The following is a 20,351-nucleotide window of genomic DNA, read 5'->3' on the forward strand; positions in this document are numbered from 1 at the left end:
CTGAAAATGACATTGCATGTACACAGACAGGGCTCAGATAAAGATCCAATCATATTCAATATTTATCCATCGTCATCAAATTATGTGCATTTCTTACATTAACAACATTGCCTGGAACAGATTAGTGCTGATTTTACAAAAACAATGTATTGCCTAGGGATTGGGACCCTATATTTAGCAAATTTCCTGACCGCTCATGTGGCTATTTTTCCCAAAACTTTAATTCCCATAAAAAAAAAAAAAAAAAAAAAAAAAATCATTCTCACAAGAAAGGATACCAGTGGAAGGGATTCACGAAGTAGATTGGGCTGAAAATTTCCAAAGACCTGGTGCCTTTTTATACGTTGAAGAAGCTTTGAGTTTTCCATATTGGAAACTTTTCACCTGAGTTATGCAGTTTTAAATATTCAACAAATGTTTTGCTGAAACTTGGTTTACATCCATCATAAATGATGATCCGCTGCCGTGTGTAAGGAGTCCAAAATGTCACTTTAAACAGTACACAAGCAAATGCAAGCAAGTTAAAACGTATCTTATTTATTTATTTAGGAGCTAGGAAAAAGATAAACCAAAAATAATCTTTAACAATAATTTGCACAATGAAGTTTAGGTCGTGTAGCTGAGAAAATATGCAATGTGGTGACAAGTTACAGGATCAAAAACAAATAATTGGCTTGTGCTTTCTGGGTTCACAGTTGGAGAAAATATATTCCAATTCCAAACTATGGATCATGGTCTCTGGTTTTAAGGGTGGAGAACTTCAGCTCCTCAGCGTTTGCATTTTGTCAGTGAAGATGTGACACTCAAATGAAAATGCCAGCGTTGACGTAAATACAAAATAAGCAAATTGCAGATGGTAATTACAGATGGCTTGAGCGACAACACCAGGCGTTGTTAGCTAAGGTGCAAAATGAACACTGGGTGATAAACGTAGTCATGCTATTAAACAGAAAGAAAAGAAAGCAAAAATCAACTCTTCATTTGTGATAACCACAATATAGAAAGTAAAAAAAAAATACATCAGTCCCAAAAAAGAACAACAAAAATAACTTAATGTAAATACAAAATAAATTCAACCATTTAACTACAGGGATGAATGCAATGAAACATTTACAACTCTTATCCGGTGTAATTTGCTTGAAGAACTGTGTATCTTTTTCGGGTGCGCAAGACTCCAACCGAGGATTCAAGTCAATCATGTGAGTCAGTTTGATGCAAAACAAATTAATTACTTGATGACCCAGTCAGGGAGAAAGAAGTACCAAGTTTCAGGTATTTTTTTGTTTGTCTGCCCCACTCAAATCAAAACTATATGAGGGACAGCAAAACCTTAAAATGAACAGAAAATGAGAAAAATCATACGGATAAAAAAAAAAGATAGGAAGGAAACATTTCTTCACTTTTCAGAGATTTTATTTGCCGAACTGTCCTCCTGGGTGCGTTGTTGTCCATGACATTGGGAAAAAAAAAGAAGCAACGAAGGGGTCAAGCTGGCTGAGGGTTGACTTATTTGTATTTTCTATTTCCACGTGTTTGCAGTCTGCGAGATAGATGAGCGAGAGGGGATCATGTCCAGCAGGTACTCCCTCTGGCGTGCATCTACGCTGGCCGAGGTTTTGTGTCCGCTCAGGCTGGGGTTCACGTACGCCATTGTCACACCTGTTGGGGGTCAAGAGAGCAAGTCAGACCAGGACACAAAACACATCAACATTTCGCCAGACCAAAAAGGCAAAAGGAGGTTTTAGTTTGAGGCTCCGTCCACATGTACAAGCGTATTTATTAATTTGAACATTTCCCGAGTGATAGTGAAGGAGTTATTTTGAAATATCACACTAGAACGGGCTTTATGGGTTTCTTTTTCGTTAAGACATTTTTTTTTAACTGACATTACATCAACATTAAAACAAAAATGGACAAAATACACATGAATCAATAAGGCCTGCTATAAAATCATCACACATATATTGTTAATAAAACATTTAGAATTTTAAAGAAAATAAATACACTGCTGTTCAAAAGCTTGTGCTGTATTACAAATGTCCTTATAACGGAAAAATAAACACTAGTGGTTCAGAAAATGCACGGATATATTAGGCATGGTCGGCTCACTATTAATCAGAACACCCTTTCTAGACTTGTGGGGCCACATAGAATATAAAATTGTCAGGGCATTTTTGAGTTGACATTCAAATTATTCTCTAAGAGTTGATGACTTGAAAATTAGGCTGAGTGTCATTTGCATGAAAACTATAAAAATCGGAGAAAAAGAACATTTGCATAATAATTTGGATGGCGGTGTATAAGTTTGGGAAGTTCTGGGTTTTATACAAACATCCTAAAATGATGATTTCATTAAGTTGAAATGTCACCGCAGCCAATCAACAACACCCGTGTTCATGTGGACATTGCCGCCTTTCATCAAAACAACACACAAACGGGCACAAAGGAGACAGGAACCCTGGAGAAATGTAGGACCACCAACGAGGGGATTGCGATTGTCGTCTGAGGGTCGCTTTGGGCCACACAGGAGTTTGAAAGAGAGCAGATGTCGGGCTGCTATGAATGCGAGTCTACCTTTGTTGCTGTTGCTCTGCTTCTTCCATGCAGTGGATGAGGCACTACCTCCGCTCAAATTCCTGCTGCCGCCGACTCCGCTGCTGCTCACCTTTGTAATCTGGACAGAGCGCTGGTTCACATGCTCATGCTTACCTGGCCGGCTGACCAAAGCGGCTGCCGCCACGGCACTCTGCAGCTGGGAGGAGGAGGAGAAGGAGTGGGGGACACCCCTGATGCCGCTGTTGGATAGCTGGCCTGGGGAGCCCTGAGGGAGGAGAGAAGACATGAATGAGGAATATTTTGCTTCTCCGAATCTGTTGCCATCATTGTTCATGCTCCCTGGTTCATGTTCCACTTTGCCCTCGTTTTTTTCCCGCCTCATTAGACCTCAATTGATCAAAATCTCAATATGGGTGTTTTTTGCATTGTCATCATCCAGAGATGTTGGAAAAATTAACTAGTCTATTTTGACAAAGTAAGGAGTAGATTACAAGTATCTGTTTTCGGGGAAAAAATAAAAAGTCGTCTGAAAAATAAATACGGCAGGACAGATATCAGAAAAATTGATTTAAAGACGGTAAGAACATATTTGTACTTCCCACCACTGCTGACCTTGAGGGAGTGATGGTGGATGATGTTGGCCCCTCGGTGCAGGGAGGACGCTCGGGCCTGCTTCAGCTGCTGAGATACCAGCTGCTCCGCCTTCAGCGACGAAGAAGACGACGAGCTTCCGTGAGAGATGGACGAAGACGACTGCTGAATGATCCGCTGCTCGATTTCCTGCTCCTGCTGCAGCGCTTTGACGAACGCTGCTTTAAGCCGATTGGTGTGCTCGGCTTTTAAGGCTTTCTTCTGATTGGATGACATGCAGTCTTCACAGAGGACGGTGCCGCCTTTGGCCTTGTCCTGCCTCCACCTACAAGTGAAGTCGGTGTTGCACTGGGTGCACATGTTGGGGTCTCTGACCGTGATCTTGGGCGGAGCGGCCCCCGTTTTTCCTGAATGGAGAGGTACAAAACGGAGCCAGAAAGTTTGAGAACCCTTAGTGTAGAGTAGGCAAGCATCAGCCAGTCGAACTCAAGATTTATAAAAGTATATTCAAAAATAATTTCACGCTACACTCCAAAATGTTTTCTTCAGTTTCATTTCATATGGAACTCTGAAGTCCAGTGATGCCTTGAGATAAAAGTTTAATTAGTTCCCTAGCACGCTATAATACAATACATTTAAAAAAAAAAAAGAAACAGGACTGATAATTAAAATAAATCAACAGTATTTTTGTCAGACTTTGCCCTGTGTGTTGCTCATTTTGGTGTGCACACCTTGGCCACCTGGGGGCAGCAGACAGACAAAAGGATATACAGTACTGTAATGGAGGCTTAGCATCTGTCTCAATTAGGCGTTCTTCACTGAAGATAAAGAATATGTGTGTGTGAGTATTGTAATATTGTCTGTCTACATTTGTTGCAGCACCGTTTGTGCTCATTACATCAAGGGAAACACTTGTAAAGTGAGTTAAGTCACCTGCCATCAGACAGAACTCGCATCTCATTTGCACTTTCAAGTTGAAGACAGTAAAATTCATGACAAACACACCTCTGTGAATGGAATCCAGCAGGTTCTGGACCACTTCTTCAAGTCCTACCAGGTAGATGAACTCATTATTGGCTGCTGAGGGCAAGAAGTTAAACTCGGGCGCGGGAGGCTTTGGAGGGGGGATCTCCAGCAGCGTCTTCTCGAGCTGTTTTCGCAGAGCGAGTTTGGCCGCGGCTTGGCGGCTGGCTGGACTGTCATTGGCGCCCACCAGAGACACAACGCCGCTTCCTGAGGTAGAAACCTTCAAACTGGACGAGCCCTGTGAACATGAGACAGTCCAGTCACCAGTGTGAAAGACAGACGCATTACAGATAAAGTGAGGCGTCCATTTGTCCATTCATCTTCTATACTGCTTGGGAACAAACTTTGCACATAGACAAGCAACCATTCTCACCTATAAACAATTTAAAATCTTCAATGAACCCGACATGAATGTTTTTGGAATGTGGGAAGAAACCGGAAGAGGAGATTCAAACCAAGAACCTCACAACTGTAACATAGACACGTGATTTCCTCCTGAGCTACTGACCAGTGAGTTTGCCGTACTTCCAACTCTGATGAGGCCTGCTTGCACCATGTTTCTCTGACCCTGGCCAGCAGGGGCTGAGGTCCTGGCACCTAACAGCAAGGGAGGCGGCCCACCTGAGCTTCCACCTGCCGAGGCTGCCAACTGCTGCTGTTGCTGCTGCTGGCGGAGGGCCTGGATCTGCTGCGGAGATACAGAAATGGGTTGACCAGGACAATGAGAGGTGACGACACACACACACGGACGGACGGGTGCCATAGAAGAAGTGGCATTGGCATCCACAGAGAGCGAGCGAGAGAAAGACGCAAAGAGCCATTTCAAAAGTTCCTGGAGTTATTGTGGGAGGGTGACAGACAGAGGAAGTAGCTTTAGCTTGGGCCTTCTTGAAAATAAATATTGAGAGGCCACAACACAGACCCCTTGCCCAAAACCAACAAGATCCAATGACGACCTCCCAGACAGAGTCGATCAAAACTGAAATGATCCTTCTATTTAATTTTTCATACAGTGCTTGCAATGGATCTCATTAGGTTGCCTAACTGGACATAATATTGCGATTGGTCGACGTATATTACAACATTTCCCGACGACTAACCTGCGCTCCTCTGACCAAAGGCGGCATGATGATCTGTGAGCCATGTTTAGATGACACCTGCTGCCCTCCACGCACCAAAGGCGGCGGTATGACCGTGCCTGAACTTCTACCAGGCATGATCTATCAGTGAGACAGAGACAGCCAATCAGAAACGGCGTTGGTCAGCCAATGTCAAGGTCACATGTGACACTATTGTTTCGTTAACCTGCTGTGAGCCTTTGCTGCTTGCAATTGTCCCGCGTATTAGAGGAGGTGGAGCGGAGGAGCTGGACACCCCCGAAGTCTGCGGATTGGCAATTATTCATTATTATTTACACAGTATATTGAGCCACCGTTATAACACGGTTCATCGTTCACATTCTCAGTATGGCGCAGATTGTTGGATGCTCTTGCTACTCTCTGAGTTAGCGTAAGTAGTTGTTTGAAGGTTTATAATTACGGTAGCATCTATGCTAATTTACTTTTGTCAGTCTATGGCATTTTGCATTACAAGCTATCATTAAGCTGGCACGGTGTTTTCCTAACCCTAAATGGGAATTAAAGGAGAAAAAAAAGGAAACAAAATCCCATAACAAAACAAACATTTCACAAGAAGTGAATACCCAGGTTAATTATGTAGCTTCTGCCATTCAGTGGAGCAGCATTTAATTGTTCTGCCTGTCACTACTTGTTGCGAGATGATTGAACAAAGAAACATTTGTAGAAAACTAATGTTCCACAAAACACTGGTTGGGAATCAAAGAATTAGTGGGAAATCCTTCGAAGGAATTATATGATTTGGTTGAACATTTTGGCGTTGAAATATACAATCTTTAAATTCCCTTTTCTCTTCACGTGTCACTTTGACAGTTCTAGACAAACGGCTTGACGTAAGCACACTTAGCTCCTTATTTGGGGGAAGTGCGCAAGCGAGTCTTTTTTGCACTCTTTCGCTTTCTACCATTTCTTAATGGCAAGAGTGAGAACAGGTGTGTTTAAAAGTTTAAACATGTTTACTAAATATATTTGTTATTCATGAACTCTCTGTATCGCAAATTTTCACTGTATTATTGAACAGGAGTGGGCATCTGTGAGTTTGTGGGAGGCGATTTTGACTTCGGCTCACCTTCTGAAGCGGGTCCCTTTGTAATTGGCTCTGTCGGAGTTTCTTCAGCAGCACTAGCTTGGCCTCCTCCAGCCTCAGCTCCTCTTTCAACTGCTTAATAATGCGCTCCCGTTCGTCCGGGGTGCTCTTCTGCACTCGACACATGAAATCAGAATCAGAATCAGAATCAGAAATCCCTTTATTGTCATTGTACTCAACGAGATTAGAGAGCTCCCCTCTCCAGTGCAATACAAGAATAATTCAGATAGATATATAAATTAGATAAATAAGAGAATAGTTAGTGCAATGGCAAATAATACTGGATAGGATATATAAAAACACATCACGTTGCTGTTCTGCAAGCTACTGAAGACAAAACAACCGTGTCCGGTCATGCATCCTTCATGGGGCGAATCGTTCATTCATTTGAAGTGCCTTTCAATTTGATCATCGGGTGAATCCATGACATGACTGCGAATTATTGACGGTGCGGTAAGATTGGTCAGGCCTGACCTGACATCAAGCCAGACTTGACTTTTTGAAACCTCAAAGGAATGACAAACTCACCATGAGGAGGTCGGTGTCCAGATCCTTCAAGTGGTTCAAACCATTCATAGGTGGACTCGGGGAGTCGTTATCGGACAAGATGATGACATCATCATCATCATCATCTTCGGGGGATGGAGGCCGCTTCTCCCTTTTTATACTGCAGGACAACAAGCGATAGTGGGTATTACTCACGTGACTCGGCTGGACAAGACCAAAAGAGCAATTGAAGCATGTGGTAAGCAATAAAATATTTTAAAAAAACACGCAAAAATAAATAAATAAATCATCTAAACGATGGCTTTTATCTAAAAAAAAAATCGTCTCACTCGTATCCCAAGGCACAAGTGATTGCTCTGTAATTTGCAGTGGTGTTGAAAAGCGCTGTAACATATTGAGAGATTATTATAATGTTTTAGAGCTCAAAACGTCACACAGCATGAAGGTAAAGGCGGATTGTGGCCTCACTTCTGTGTGTAAAACATATCTGATTCAAATGGAATACAAACAATATACCTAAGTAGAGAATGGAAAGCCTATTTTTCTTTATGACAGGCGACACGAGTTGGGACTCCTGTAAAAATAAGGATGGCCTTGTGACTATATACACACTCAATCAAAGATAATGCATTTTTATGGAACATACATAAGTGAGAGCATGAAAACATGAGGCCTGTCAGCCCGAGCTGCCCTCTTTCTGTGTGTGCGTGTGTGTGTTTCCTCAGGGCTTAGTGCCATCATCACTTCCTGTGGATTAATCACTACTTCCAAAGTAGTCACATGACCTCAAAGTCATGATCACGTGACTCACTTTTCCTCCAATACAACCCCACCTCCTCTCCCTGCTTCTTCCATGGAAGTAGCCATGGCAACAGTCGGCTGGAACCGGTTTATGACACACGGCTTCATTTTGTGTACGTGGACTTTTTCGGGTTCAGATGGTGATTTGTGGGAAATTGGAGGTCAAGCAAAGGCTAACGGCAAAAGTCACCTCTGAGTACTGTCGCGGCCTTTTCTGAAGAACGTAAATAATAACAACGTGTGAAACTTTAAAAAGTCTGTTCATGCTCTGAGTAATTCAATTACATCAATTTTGCGTTAGGATCAAACGAACTCACACAGTCATATTACAAACCATTTGGTTGAAAAACATGCACCCATTTGCGCGTATCCGCCTATTTTGTGCTCTCTGTGCAATGCAGCCATTACTAAAGTTAGCTCTATAAACGAACTGTACGTATCGAGTTGACTTATTTTTTTCCCTTAGAGAGTGTGATAATTGTTGGCGTTTACTACATATACCTGTACTTATTTTTTACTGCAATGTTGTGAGATGACTATGAAATGATATTGATTTAAATGGGGACGTTACGATTCACTCAAGACGCTAAAATAAACACTTGAATTGATTTTTAATTTGTTTTTTTATTTAACCTGAATACAAAATGTTTTCTGTATGTAATCTGTACCTGAGGCCCCACCCCACGGCCCATAATTTTTTTTTTAAGTACTGCTATATTCTAACGACCGAGGTTTGCAGTTTTCTGTTTGTGTGGCACATACATTTTAAATCCTTATTTAATATATGAGTCGATACCTTTTGCTAGTTTGCATAGCAGTTTGAACATCCTAGGTCAAAAGAGCTCAAAGTTAGATATACAAATGACGAAAACAAACACCGGAACATGCAAGTCAAGTCTTGCTCCGCTACTGAAAAGTGAATTGCTGTTGAAAACGAGTATGACCTTTTCCGCTCAGATCTAGCCCTTACCATGATTCGGAACTAATTTAGACTAATTTGGATTGCCTAATTTGACAAAACGTGCTCTCAATTTGAGAACTGTTTCTTACCCTTTGGAAGTGCTCATGTCCACAGGCTGCTCTCCAGTCTGAATCTCCACTTTGATGGTTGCCTTCACCTCGCTGGCAGCCAACATGCCACTGGACACTTTTGGTTCTGCGGGTTGGAATCGGCTCATGGATTCTACATCGTTCTCCACCTTCAGCTCCCTCTTAGCTCTGTCATTGCATCCAGTTTGATTGTCCAAGCTCGCTTCAAGGGCGGCCTTGTCATTCACTGGTTGAGATTCCAAAGGTAACGCCAACTGCCCTGGTTCCTCATTTGATCCAGTCCCAGGCAAACTTTGACCGTCCTGTTCCAGTTGTGGTTCAGGTTTAGGTGAAATTGCCTCCTGGACAATGGGTTGAGACTGCTCCAACTTGGGCTTTTTGCTTCCATTGTCAGGACTGGAAGGTTCTGTAGTCAGCGGTGCTGCATCCCTCTCCAGTGCCCTCTTCTGGCTGCGTGTCTGGCGGACGGCCTCCTCAGACATCCCCTGTGAATACATCACGAAAAGGATTTGGTTACATATGTGGATTAGCTGGAGACTTCAAACATATCAACAGAGTGGGTCAAAGATCAAGACATGTCGTTCACTCATACCAACACTGCAAGTTGTTATCAAATTGACCTTGCCTCCAAACAAGCGCTCACCGCCTAAACTAACTGAAACGTACCTGCCAAAAGAAAACTCATCAGTCATGAAAAAAAAAATTCAATTTCAACAAACAAGAATGAACTCATTCACTGCCAGCTGTTTTCAAAGCACACTTGGCCGTTTTGCAAGCCATTTTAGAGCATATTAATTGACACTTTAAGACCCACACAAATATTGGGTTGCAACTTGTGTAAACAAAAAGGTTATTTTTAGCTTTTTTTCCATTAATGAGCGCTAAAATATGATATAACCTGATTTGACCAAAAACTGGTTTCTGACCAAAAGGCAAACGATAAGAATAAGATAAGAAACATGTCAAGCAAAACATTAACTTTGACACCAATGCTTTTTGACTCATCAAACCATAAAAAAAACAAAAACAAGACTGAGGAAGAGCTTTTGATGGCAAGAGAACTCATTTACAGTCATACAACTAAGACAACACCATGAATAACGCTGACATATTTTCTCCTGATCAGAACACACACGTTGTACAACCTACAACTACTCATCCCCCTGCTTATTTGTTCAAATATTAAGTGCCTAAATTTGTTCGGCTTCCAAAATGTTGGCATTTCTGTCCCTCATAATTGACATGACAAGTCGGTATTCACTGCCTTATCTTTATCCTCTACTTAAAAGCTGTGCTGATCTCGATTTCAAAGAATTGCAATGCCGCCATGTTCAGAGATCTGTCAGACATGACAGTGCATCACAAATGTGAATTTCACGGACAGTCTGGGCGAGACCCTCCTCCACGCCTACTTGTGTAAAAGCTACCGGTACTTGACAAATATACTGTATATTGTATATGATGCCATTAAAAATTTGGATTACAGTTGACAAACGTAAATATCAACAGGATTGAATGAATTAAAAGATATTCACGAGGTGAATTTTCTGGAAAATAGTAAACAAAGTTCCCTGTGTGTTTTTTTTTTACATAACAGATATTAGATTAAGATCCTAACATCTGAAAGAAGCTAAGCAAGCATTAATGCAATCTATAATGTCAAATCTGAACAATTAAGTAACAAAGAACTCTCAGAAAGGAGGAGATAATGTTGGGTCAAAAGAATTTCAGTTTTGCTGCTTCTGCTCAGTACTTGAAGCGCTGCATCTTTTGATCTTATTCACATATAATCGCTGCTGCAATTGTCTGGCGGACAAAACTGACCTTGACTCATTGGCAGCGAACACATGGTCTGCAAAATGGCCTTCAGACAAAACTTACTGGATTAGTATAATCACAAGATGCCATGTTAAATTCCCAAATATTGATTATGCACAACATATCAGCAGGAAGTTTTCAAACCATCGTATTGAAGGTAACTTGGAGAGTTAACAACTACATGGGGGAATATAAATTGGAGCATATACTGAAGTATTCATCACAACCCATCAAGCCAAATGCAAGAGAAACTGTTTTATTCAAAAATGTTTTGCCCACTCCTAAATCGTCTGCCCATCTTTTAGCTCAAATCAGATCCCTTACCATGTGATCTCGCCCATATCGTTCAACAAATGTACCAGATGTAGACATGACGAAGACAAACCGTTGCTTGTTCAGTCAGACACACAGCTATTTACTCACATATTATTACTGCAACGCCCGCTCAGAGTCTCTCAGGGTCAAATCCAAAGCCGAGACAACATAAAATAAGGTATAAGTTTAATTTAGTAGTACCGTTTTTTTCTGTAGCAGTTTCACTTTTTTTCACCATAAAATTTGACCAAATACAGTCAATGAAAAATACATCCTTAAATAAACGACCTACAACCACCATCGTTCTCTGCATCACTTTAGATCTGAGAGTGTTGTGCAAGATTTCAACATTTTGAGAATCTTGAATCAACCACAGTAATGAGTCTGTTTTTCATATTCTTGTTTTCTGATGCCAAGCGTACCAGACAGTGGAAAATCATGATGAGCAGTGCACACCATCTTTCTCCTGGCAGATCAAACAAAGTCATAATAAGTCTAACACAACATATAATATCTAGAGGTCAGCTGGGTGACTGTGAGTACATTATATGACTCGACGTATCTTATTTGTATGTTAAAAGTGAAGGAAACTTCTTTACTTCCCTCAACACTACACATCCATCATGCACAATCACTTCTAAGGGTGAGTATGCATGTTTTTACACTAGTATGACAAATAATGACTGTCACTTTGAAACACTGCCTGCAATGTGAATAAATGTGAATAAATTATAACAGCAATAGCAGTTTTTTTTTCTGTACTGTTTGCTTCATGTATCCAAACCAGGGATGGGCAAGTTAAATGATGGAGGGGGCCATCATTTTCCACCAGCGCTGATAGGGTGGCCACATAGGACCACGCAATCCCGAACAACATGTATGACAAAAATGCGATTTTAAATATGGACAAATTTCATGGCAGACTGTGAATAGGGAAATCAGCGTGTAAATGATGCTCATTGAAATGCATTGAGTAAATTGGGCAAAAAAAAAAAAAGATTTTAGTGTATGCATGTGTATTACTTATGTGTTTCAACTATATCTTAAAAAAACAATTTTAACAGGACATTTACTAAAAGGAGAACACTCTTAGACCATGAACGTGAATGCAACACTGACCGCTTTGACATGGACACAGCTACAGTAATATGCCACTTTGACAGACACTAAACAACACATTGCGGTTCCAGAAAACTAAATAGATCCTTATTCCGGTCAACCAACGAGTGGACCCAAACTGTACCAAAGGTTGACATGTTCTGAGTCTGGCCAACACGCTATGCAGTGGGAGACGACCTTTGCCCATACTGGAGTTCACAGACAAGATAGTCAGAGATGCACACTTGGATATATCACTTGGAATAAAAAGTGTAAACTTCCAATCCAGCATCCACATTAAGTGCACCAAGGCCCTCAGTCTGCCCGGTGATAAGTGACAGCAAGGTTGCAAGCATTTTTTTTTTTTAAATGGAATAAATAAAATTCCAATCAGGGCGATGTGCTTGAAGAGGTTAGCTATGATGATATGTATAGTCGTCGCTACACAGCGTATGGACAAATCATCTGGTAACAGCTGACTAAGTTTATGTTTTTTAATATACTGTATACTCTTACATCACTAAAACACACATGACATGACCCTTCCCAGGATTCGGCAGGACACACACAAAGCACTTTTCCCGAGAACTGGTTTAAACCAGTTGGCTTGTGTGTATGTGTGTGTGTGTGCGTAAAAGTGCATGTGTGTATAAGTGTGTGTGCAACTGAGGGAGAAGCAGAAGCTAGTTTTAACCCTCCAGGTGCCGCAGCCGACATTCGGTTTCCACAGCGGCGGACATTATACAGTGTCTACGTGTGTGTGTGTGATGGCATGGCGGGCATACTGCAGAAGAGAGATGATGGCGTCACACAGGGAGGGAATGCCGCCATGTACCCCGTGACCTCAGGCCAACCTGATCTTTCTTACACGGGGTCTCAATGGCTAAATGGTTTCACATTTCAACTGAAGCTTTTTTTTTTTAACATGCATTTCCTTTGCGCCACACACATGCACACACGCACTCTAAACACAGGGATGGCAACCTCACCACACATGAATATGGCATCAAATGCAACCCAGTGTAAGAACCTCAAGACAACTAAACTGAAATACTAAAATACAGTATGTGGCATAGCTCTGATGGCAATGACGTGTACTGTGCACGGCTAATATTGCGACACAGTTGTTATTCATTTTTCCCATTAGCTCTGCAGCATGTAGTGCAAAAGTCAAGTACTATTTTCTGTAACCAATAAATAGAAAAATCAATATTGAGTAAGTATTAGGCACGACTTGAGTATTGAGTAAAAGGTCCTTATTCCAATAGAGGGAAAATGAACATTTTTATGGTTTTGTGACACTTATTCCAAAAGCAGGAGCCGCCTCAACGAGTGGTTTGGAGTGACAAAGTGGGTCAGAAAGGTTCCAGGGTATGCTTACGAAAACAGCAAAGCCTAAGCTGCCAAATGATGACGGCCACACCGTCAGTCTAAATGATACCCAGAACAAAAAGTAAAAATAGTAAAGTGTATATGTTTTTGTGACACCGTTCCTAGAACTTTTCTGACACACCTAGTGCAAGTTACTTCCTCTTACAAGTCCAGTATGTGAGGCACATCTCAGAGCATCTATATGCTGCACTTTTGTCAAAATGAAGTCACAAAAAAATGAAAGTGGCGTTAACTTTCTTTTCAGGGTGTACCCCGCCTAGTGGCCGAAAATCGCTGGGAATCTCTGAACAGATTACATTCGACCTTAGGGGTTGTCCTGTATTCGATCAAGTTGTCTAAAACGCCTGCACTCATGCGCCGCAGCTTAAAACGGTGCCGGCAGACAAGCCCTTTATACAGAACATTGGCCGAGTACACAACAACCTCAATCAGTCTTGTTTGTGATCAGTGTAGCAGCACTTTCTAGAACATGGACCACAACAATGATTAGAAAAAAGAAAAAAAATACAATACAATACAACTTTATTTATATAGCGCATTTAAACACTTCTGGTATGTCCTGACTCAATCATCCAGGTACCCTAAGGTAATTTTAACTTTCCAAACATATCCACTCAATCTGACGGACAGAACTGACAATGTCAGCAGAGTCCGTCATGACTCGTACCCCAGTGACAGGACAAAACCTTCTACATTCTTCTTTATTTATCTGACCATTCACCAAGGCTGACCGCCGTTTGTTCGCAGGCAATGCCACAATGATTGTATATACTGCTGTTGCTGTATAAGGTGTTTCTTCCAATATTATGTAAAGAGGCAGTAACAGCGCCAAGTAGTCACGGTGACCCCAGCAAGAAGCTGACCATACCCCAAAGGAATGCCCATGTTAATTACCATACATTGATAAAAATAATTACAAGTGTGTGATCCATGTTTGACAAAATTACAACAGCAATATTAAACGGATGGCTCAATCAAAAAATTCTAAAACTGAAAATCCCTTTATTCATGTTCGACTGCGTTTTCTTCCTCTTAAAGGGGAGCTTTCCTCCAGCTGATTAACATTTAGCGAAATGGATGAAAACTCCAGCGTCTGTATTTTGTACAAATGTGAAAGTAAAACAATACCATTATGCTACTGCATTGTCATACGGGCAGTTGATCTAACATAGGTTCCATCCGATAAGCGATGAGATATTATGACAGAAGACCTTCGTATTACATCAGAAGTGCAAACATTGCCACAGCTGAAGTTAAATAACCATATCTCGACAAGAAATGCTGCTTGAGCTTTGTGTCGACACAATATGAACAACACGCGCACACATACGGAGGCTTTCATTATACGTAAACCGTCAGAAAAAAGGTTTGAAATGTGTAATCCTTCACATAGACAATAGCAATGTTTGATTACAATTGTTTTCAATTGATTAGTGATTCTCAAACTGAGCCTTAACTTTGGGGTGTGCAAATTGATATGGATTTAATTACTGTGTGTTGTATATTTTTATGAAAAATGCATACCTACTTCTAGGAACTGGCACGGCAAAATAAATTACTTCTCTCTCCCTAAACTTTGGACCAATTGATCTCTGATGTATGACTGTGACATGGCACATACATGTGACATTGCTGCATTTGTGCATCATTTCTAAGTCTCTCTTGTTCCTCTCATGATACAGGATTTTTTTTCTGCCTCTTGTCCCAACATCGGGGCTCACAAGGCTAACTTCAAAATAAATCTTACCAAATAATACAATGTGACATTGACGCCAATGCAATAGCTTTCGTAACCTTCTACTTTGAAGTTAGCTCGCGTGGCGGTGAAACACCTAACTTGACTTGCCTTATCAGAATTCTATTTGACATTACATTGTTCCCATCAACAGCCCAAAATAATATTCAGTCGCTAATTTAGTACGCTAACAAACCACTAGTTATTTACGCCATCATTGAATGATACAACACAGGTCTCTGTGTTAGTGGCTAGCAGCTGCTAGCAGCAAGTGCCCGCCTGATACTTTAACAGTCCCTTTTTTTTTTTTTAAATACTTATTTTTCAATATTGTGGACTTTGACTACTTTGTAATGCACTCTCTGTGTTTAAAGTGGAAGGGACAGGAAACTAAAGTCCAAAGGATGAGATTCTAATGATTACTTTGGTAAAAACGCAATTAAAAGGTCTCAAAAGTGATGCAAAAAACTCTATATTTTTGTGAGCGGGGAACGTCACTGGCCCAACGGCATCGTCTTCAGGCGAACACAAGCTGTATGTAGCTACAGGACATTATTTTAGTCCGATTGTGTTTCACTGCCATCTAGCTCACATTGAAATGTAGTGACGAGAGAGGAGGTTTACCTTTTTATAAATATATATTATTGCTTGAGAGTGTCATTGTCAGCATAATTTTGCAGTAGAAATGTTAATTATTCACAAGTACAGTATACGATGCTTCTTGGCAGGAGTATTTTTATGGAGTCCGGTATTGCATTATAAACATGTGTTATTACCTGGTTGTATGCACAAATGATAAAAGAAAACTAGAAATGGTATGAAATGTCACTGCGTTTTTTATATGCATCAGATTATAGTTTGTCAATATTTCATTCAGCGGGATTAATTGAGCCATTTCAATGCATATTTGTGATCATACACTAATCTAGCCAACTATTTTCATTTTCTTTTGCAGCTTCTGCATTTTCTGAGCAATTCAGCCCAGCTCCGACAATATCATCATCAACATACCTGTTCAGCATACCCCATGCCATTTTTTTTGTTTTGAAGTAGGTATGCAGTTATACCAAATGAAAAAAAAGATCAAACCGTTACAATATTGTTTACTAAGAAAAGAGAAAAAAATACATTGATCATAAAACTAAGTTCACCAGTGTTACAACTAAGTACTATTTTATCTACGTTTGCATTGTTAATTTCAATGTTCAATATATAAAAGTTATTTGCTCTTAAAAATTGATTAAATTAAAACATCAACAATACAAAGACAATCATGATAGTTCTGAGGAAAATATATCGTTAAAAAAACGTGTTACTGGGACAGGCCTAGATGCGTGACCTACGCCCCTTAGAAATAGAGTGGAAATAGCTGCGGATTATAAGAACGGTTGACAACTTATTATGTGAAGTTAAGTCTGATAGAGCACACCAATACTCAAATAAGTAACTTTATGATGACCAGATTGGTAGTTTGCCATTTACCAGTCAATTTTGCCTGAAAAAATACACTGTTGTATGTGATCAAGTGGAAAATTTGGGTACACCTATTTTTTGCTTTGATGTACCAACACAAAAGTTGGGCACACCAGTTCAACTAGTGCAAAAAAATTAGCCTAGATTACCTTTCTTGCTCACATCATATTCCAATCACCACCATTGTTGTAAATATACACAGGCTTGTAACAAATTTTTTGGTGATTTCCTGGGGAAGCTTTACAGCGCCACTTCAGGTCTGGCTACGACAGCATCTTAGTGTGGACTCAGACATTTCTTGAAACGATTCTGTGTTAAGGAGAATCTCATTAAAAATGAGTGAGAAAAAGATCGACTCCATCCGATTAATCGCGAAAACGACTTTGCGACTGTGAAGCCCGTCCTGGAACTTTTCTGACACACTTAGGAAACATTCCACCCTGGATCTAAAAGTCAGAAAACCCCTGGAATATATGACACACTGTGTATGTGTATGGCGTGTGCGTGATGTACTGTGCGCGTGCACACGCGCGTGTCTGTGCGTGCGTGTGTTCAGCTTTAAGAGGAGGAAGACTTGGGTTGTCACAGCGAGAAGTAGGAAGATTAGCTACTAGATAGCAGAACCAACAGTGGCGACTGCCGTGAGCTTCAAACGGACAGCAACCTCCGCCCTCCGTGCTCCGCCGCCCCGGTAGAGCCCAGGAAGCAAAGTCGGCCCTTTAAAAACTAAAGCCGGCCCACAGTACATGTGCAACTAGCCGGCTTTTTAATGTTGACACCGCCTCAGAGGAGGTGAGCTCGCCAAGGAGTTAGCGAGCTAACATTAGCTCCGCCGCACAAACAACAACAAGCAGTCACTTTAGCACGCATGTTCAAGGCTCACACCAAGACACAAAAAAGGCCACAACACACACTTCCAGTCAAAGTGGTAAAGAAAAAGTCGAGCAAACAACCGCTTGTAAACACGAGCCACACGGTCAGAACCAAGCCCGAATCGCTGACCTGGCTGCTCCCCGATGCGGGACAGCCGTCACCTCAAGCGAGGGGGGTAGGAACTTTAAAAAACATCATGTTTTTACAAAGTCAAACTTGAGTGCAGCAAACCGAGGGAGTAGTGTTTACCTTTCTGCCCCCCTCCCGAGGGAAAATGATCGGGTCGGAACTCGGTAACGTAACCGACCGGCCCACAAGCGGAGCTTGCCGCCGGCGAGGAAACGTTATAATCCTCGCTTCATTTCACCATTTCGCCGAACAAGATCCGCTCCGGTAAGCGCGACAAGCTTCAGAACATTTTAAAAAGAAACAATTTAGCCAGAGCGGGACCCCCTCCCCTTCCCACGGTTCAACCTTTGGCTCTGCGGAGAAGTGTTACTTTTCAACACCCCATCAGCTTCTTTATCGTCACAGATAGGTGGAGGAAGACCTGGCTCCTCTCGACGAGACCGAATAAAAGGCTCCCCTCGATCCACTCACGAAAAACTTCGGCTTCACCCCCCCAACACACACACAGTCAACTTACTCGGTCGCTTTGTCGCCCGCTCGTCGCCGATGGTCGACCAAGGAATGTTTAATCTGCTGTTAACCTGGATAAATCGTTGCTTTTTTTTAAATCAAGGGGATATCCTCTTTTTTCGGCCCTCCCCGCTGCCGCGTCTGTTGCCAAATAATGCGCCTCAACACACATGGAGCCGCTGCGTCCTCTTTAGTGGGCATGCGCACCTCGGCATACCAGGGCGACGGGATCACATCATGTAAACCGATGACCACCAAGGGCCAAGGTAGGAAGGATGAGCAAAGTCAGGAACCCTCCCTCCCAGGGCTCCTGGGGGGGTGACACAGGACTGATTGTCCCGGGCAAGCTCACTCAGTTCTGTACAACCATGTGACAGAAGCATATTACACTTTGTCATAAACAATGGGGACTGGGGGTCAGTTGTGGGAAGCAACTAAGTGCAATGAGGGGGCCTTGAAATCAGAGTTATAGTTAGGGATTTTTCATTACAGATACTTTTTATTTCATTTTGGCTTTTGTTTTTTAGATTCAGTGAGATTTCGGTTTTAGAGTGGGGTTGTTCGTTTTTATTTTTGGTGTTTAGTTCCGCTTTTATTAGTTTTAGTATTTGTATTAGTTTTGTTTTTAAATATATGGAGTAGGACTGTTTGTTGAGTGTAAATAAAGTAAACTACAATTCCCATACACCCGTTTGAGCTTCCTTCATCTGTACTTTGACGCAGGAATACTGAAATAAATATGTTCAAAGAGAACATCAAAAGTTCATGCATGAGATGAACTGACAAATACATAAACTAAGGACATTTTTGCTTTAATTATAATTAGTTTTATTTGGTTTTATAAGCATAAATTGTAGTTTCTCAAAGTTTTTATTTTTTAAAGCATTTAAAATTTGTTCAACGAAAATGTTCTTTAAATATTAACTTTAGTTTTTTTCATTAGTTTTCATTAAATTTAATAATCTTGCTTAATAAACCAAGTTTAATTTGTTTCTTGACCACCCTGATAACTCAGAACACTCGTATCTTAAATGACCTTTTCCCATTGAAATGAATGGAAATGCCATTAATCCAGCCTTCTGCCAAAAATCCAACCAAAAACTGTTGTAAGGTGTTTTTAATGAGAAAAAATAGCACTCAATATTATTCTACTCCATAGAAACATTCAGTAATGAAACAAAATGAGACATGTGGAATCATGGCGACATAACTATTGCATCATTTATACCTGGTGCAGTTTCCACCCCACTGCCCACACGTTTCTGATTTTCTCACAACAAAATATAGGGGGCAGTGGAGAGCAGCTACGGCATATGAAAAACACTGAAAAAACATAATAGAAGTAGAAAACATTTGTACACGTTTAGAACAGCCACAAATTTGTGAATGGACTAATAAAGCTGCTTACTTCCCATAGCAAGATGTGAATCTGAGTGTGGCCATCTTACATTGCCATTCGCAAAGCGCGTCTGACTTGAATACATTCTCATGCCGTTTTCATGTTATTTCCTGTCTCGATGACAAAAACACACAAGCGTGGTGTACGGTTGTTCCAGAAAGTGTAGGAGAACCGCTACATGGACATTTTAAGAATGTAATCATAAATGTAATCTTATGTGTAAGGTATGGCTCAAAAACTCATGTTGTCAGAACCGTCAACAGTGAATTTAAAGTAAAGCCCATCAGGGAAAAATTCGCAGTCAAATGGAAACCTAACCTCTGTAAGTCCGGTTACACAATACTGAAATAATATTTTTTTTATGATTTTTTTTTAATGTTTAGTCTTAGCTTTAATAGTTTTAGTATTAGTTTTAGTTTTTTTCCCCTAATATCTCAATCCATCAATCACTGAAACCATTCATAGAGCACTTTTCATACATCACCATGCAACTCAATGTGCTTCACATTGTAAAAAAAAAAAAAAAAAAAAATCAACCACCCCCTGTCCAGAGTAGTAGATTAGTAAAATGAGAAAGGAGCAGGTGCAAAGCATGTTGGGTAGAAAAACACCTCATGGAACAAAATACAGACCACAGCCGCAGGCCGCCAGCACTGAACGCCCAGTGCAGTTGTGCCATAGGTGTCAGCACATACAGCAACCGAGGAAACAGGAGACGGGTCCACGTGCCTACCAGATGTGTAGTATTTGTCAAGTGCAAGTTAAACACACCACGTTGACCAAATTGACGACTTACTTTTGTTTAACCTTTGCGGATGATGACATAAAAAATACATAAATAAAGCGATGACCAAT

The 20,351-nt window shown here is 41.0% G+C and overlaps 1 protein-coding gene across 4 annotated transcripts; it reads right to left on the bottom strand.

The window, feature by feature from the left end:
• Positions 1-521: 521 nt before the first annotated feature.
• Positions 522-18,351, bottom strand: LOC148325997 (transcriptional repressor p66-alpha-like). Of its 4 annotated transcripts, none has more exons than XM_088311778.1 (11): positions 18,105-18,351; positions 8,755-9,239; positions 6,925-7,063; positions 6,379-6,507; positions 5,479-5,556; positions 5,274-5,393; positions 4,682-4,858; positions 4,153-4,411; positions 3,169-3,554; positions 2,575-2,821; positions 522-1,659 (listed from the first exon to the last, which is right to left on the bottom strand). In XM_088311778.1, the coding sequence occupies exons 2-11, from the start codon at positions 9,234-9,236 to the stop codon at positions 1,520-1,522; spliced, it is 2,157 nt and encodes a 718-aa protein (XP_088167904.1). In that variant the 5' UTR covers positions 9,237-9,239; positions 18,105-18,351; the 3' UTR covers positions 522-1,519. The 4 variants fall into 4 exon arrangements, with proteins under 4 accessions (XP_088167904.1, XP_088167905.1, XP_088167902.1 ...); XM_088311779.1 differs by having other exon boundaries at positions 2,710-2,821; positions 4,682-4,861; XM_088311776.1 differs by having other exon boundaries at positions 4,682-4,861; positions 18,105-18,349.
• Between the last annotated feature and the right edge of the window lie 2,000 nt (positions 18,352-20,351).

Source organism: Idiotropiscis lumnitzeri, chromosome 12 (assembly GCF_059441095.1).
Source record: "Idiotropiscis lumnitzeri isolate Australia: NSW breed Sydney's pygmy pipehorse chromosome 12, RoL_Ilum_1.0, whole genome shotgun sequence".
Taxonomy (NCBI): Eukaryota; Metazoa; Chordata; class Actinopteri; order Syngnathiformes; family Syngnathidae; genus Idiotropiscis; species Idiotropiscis lumnitzeri.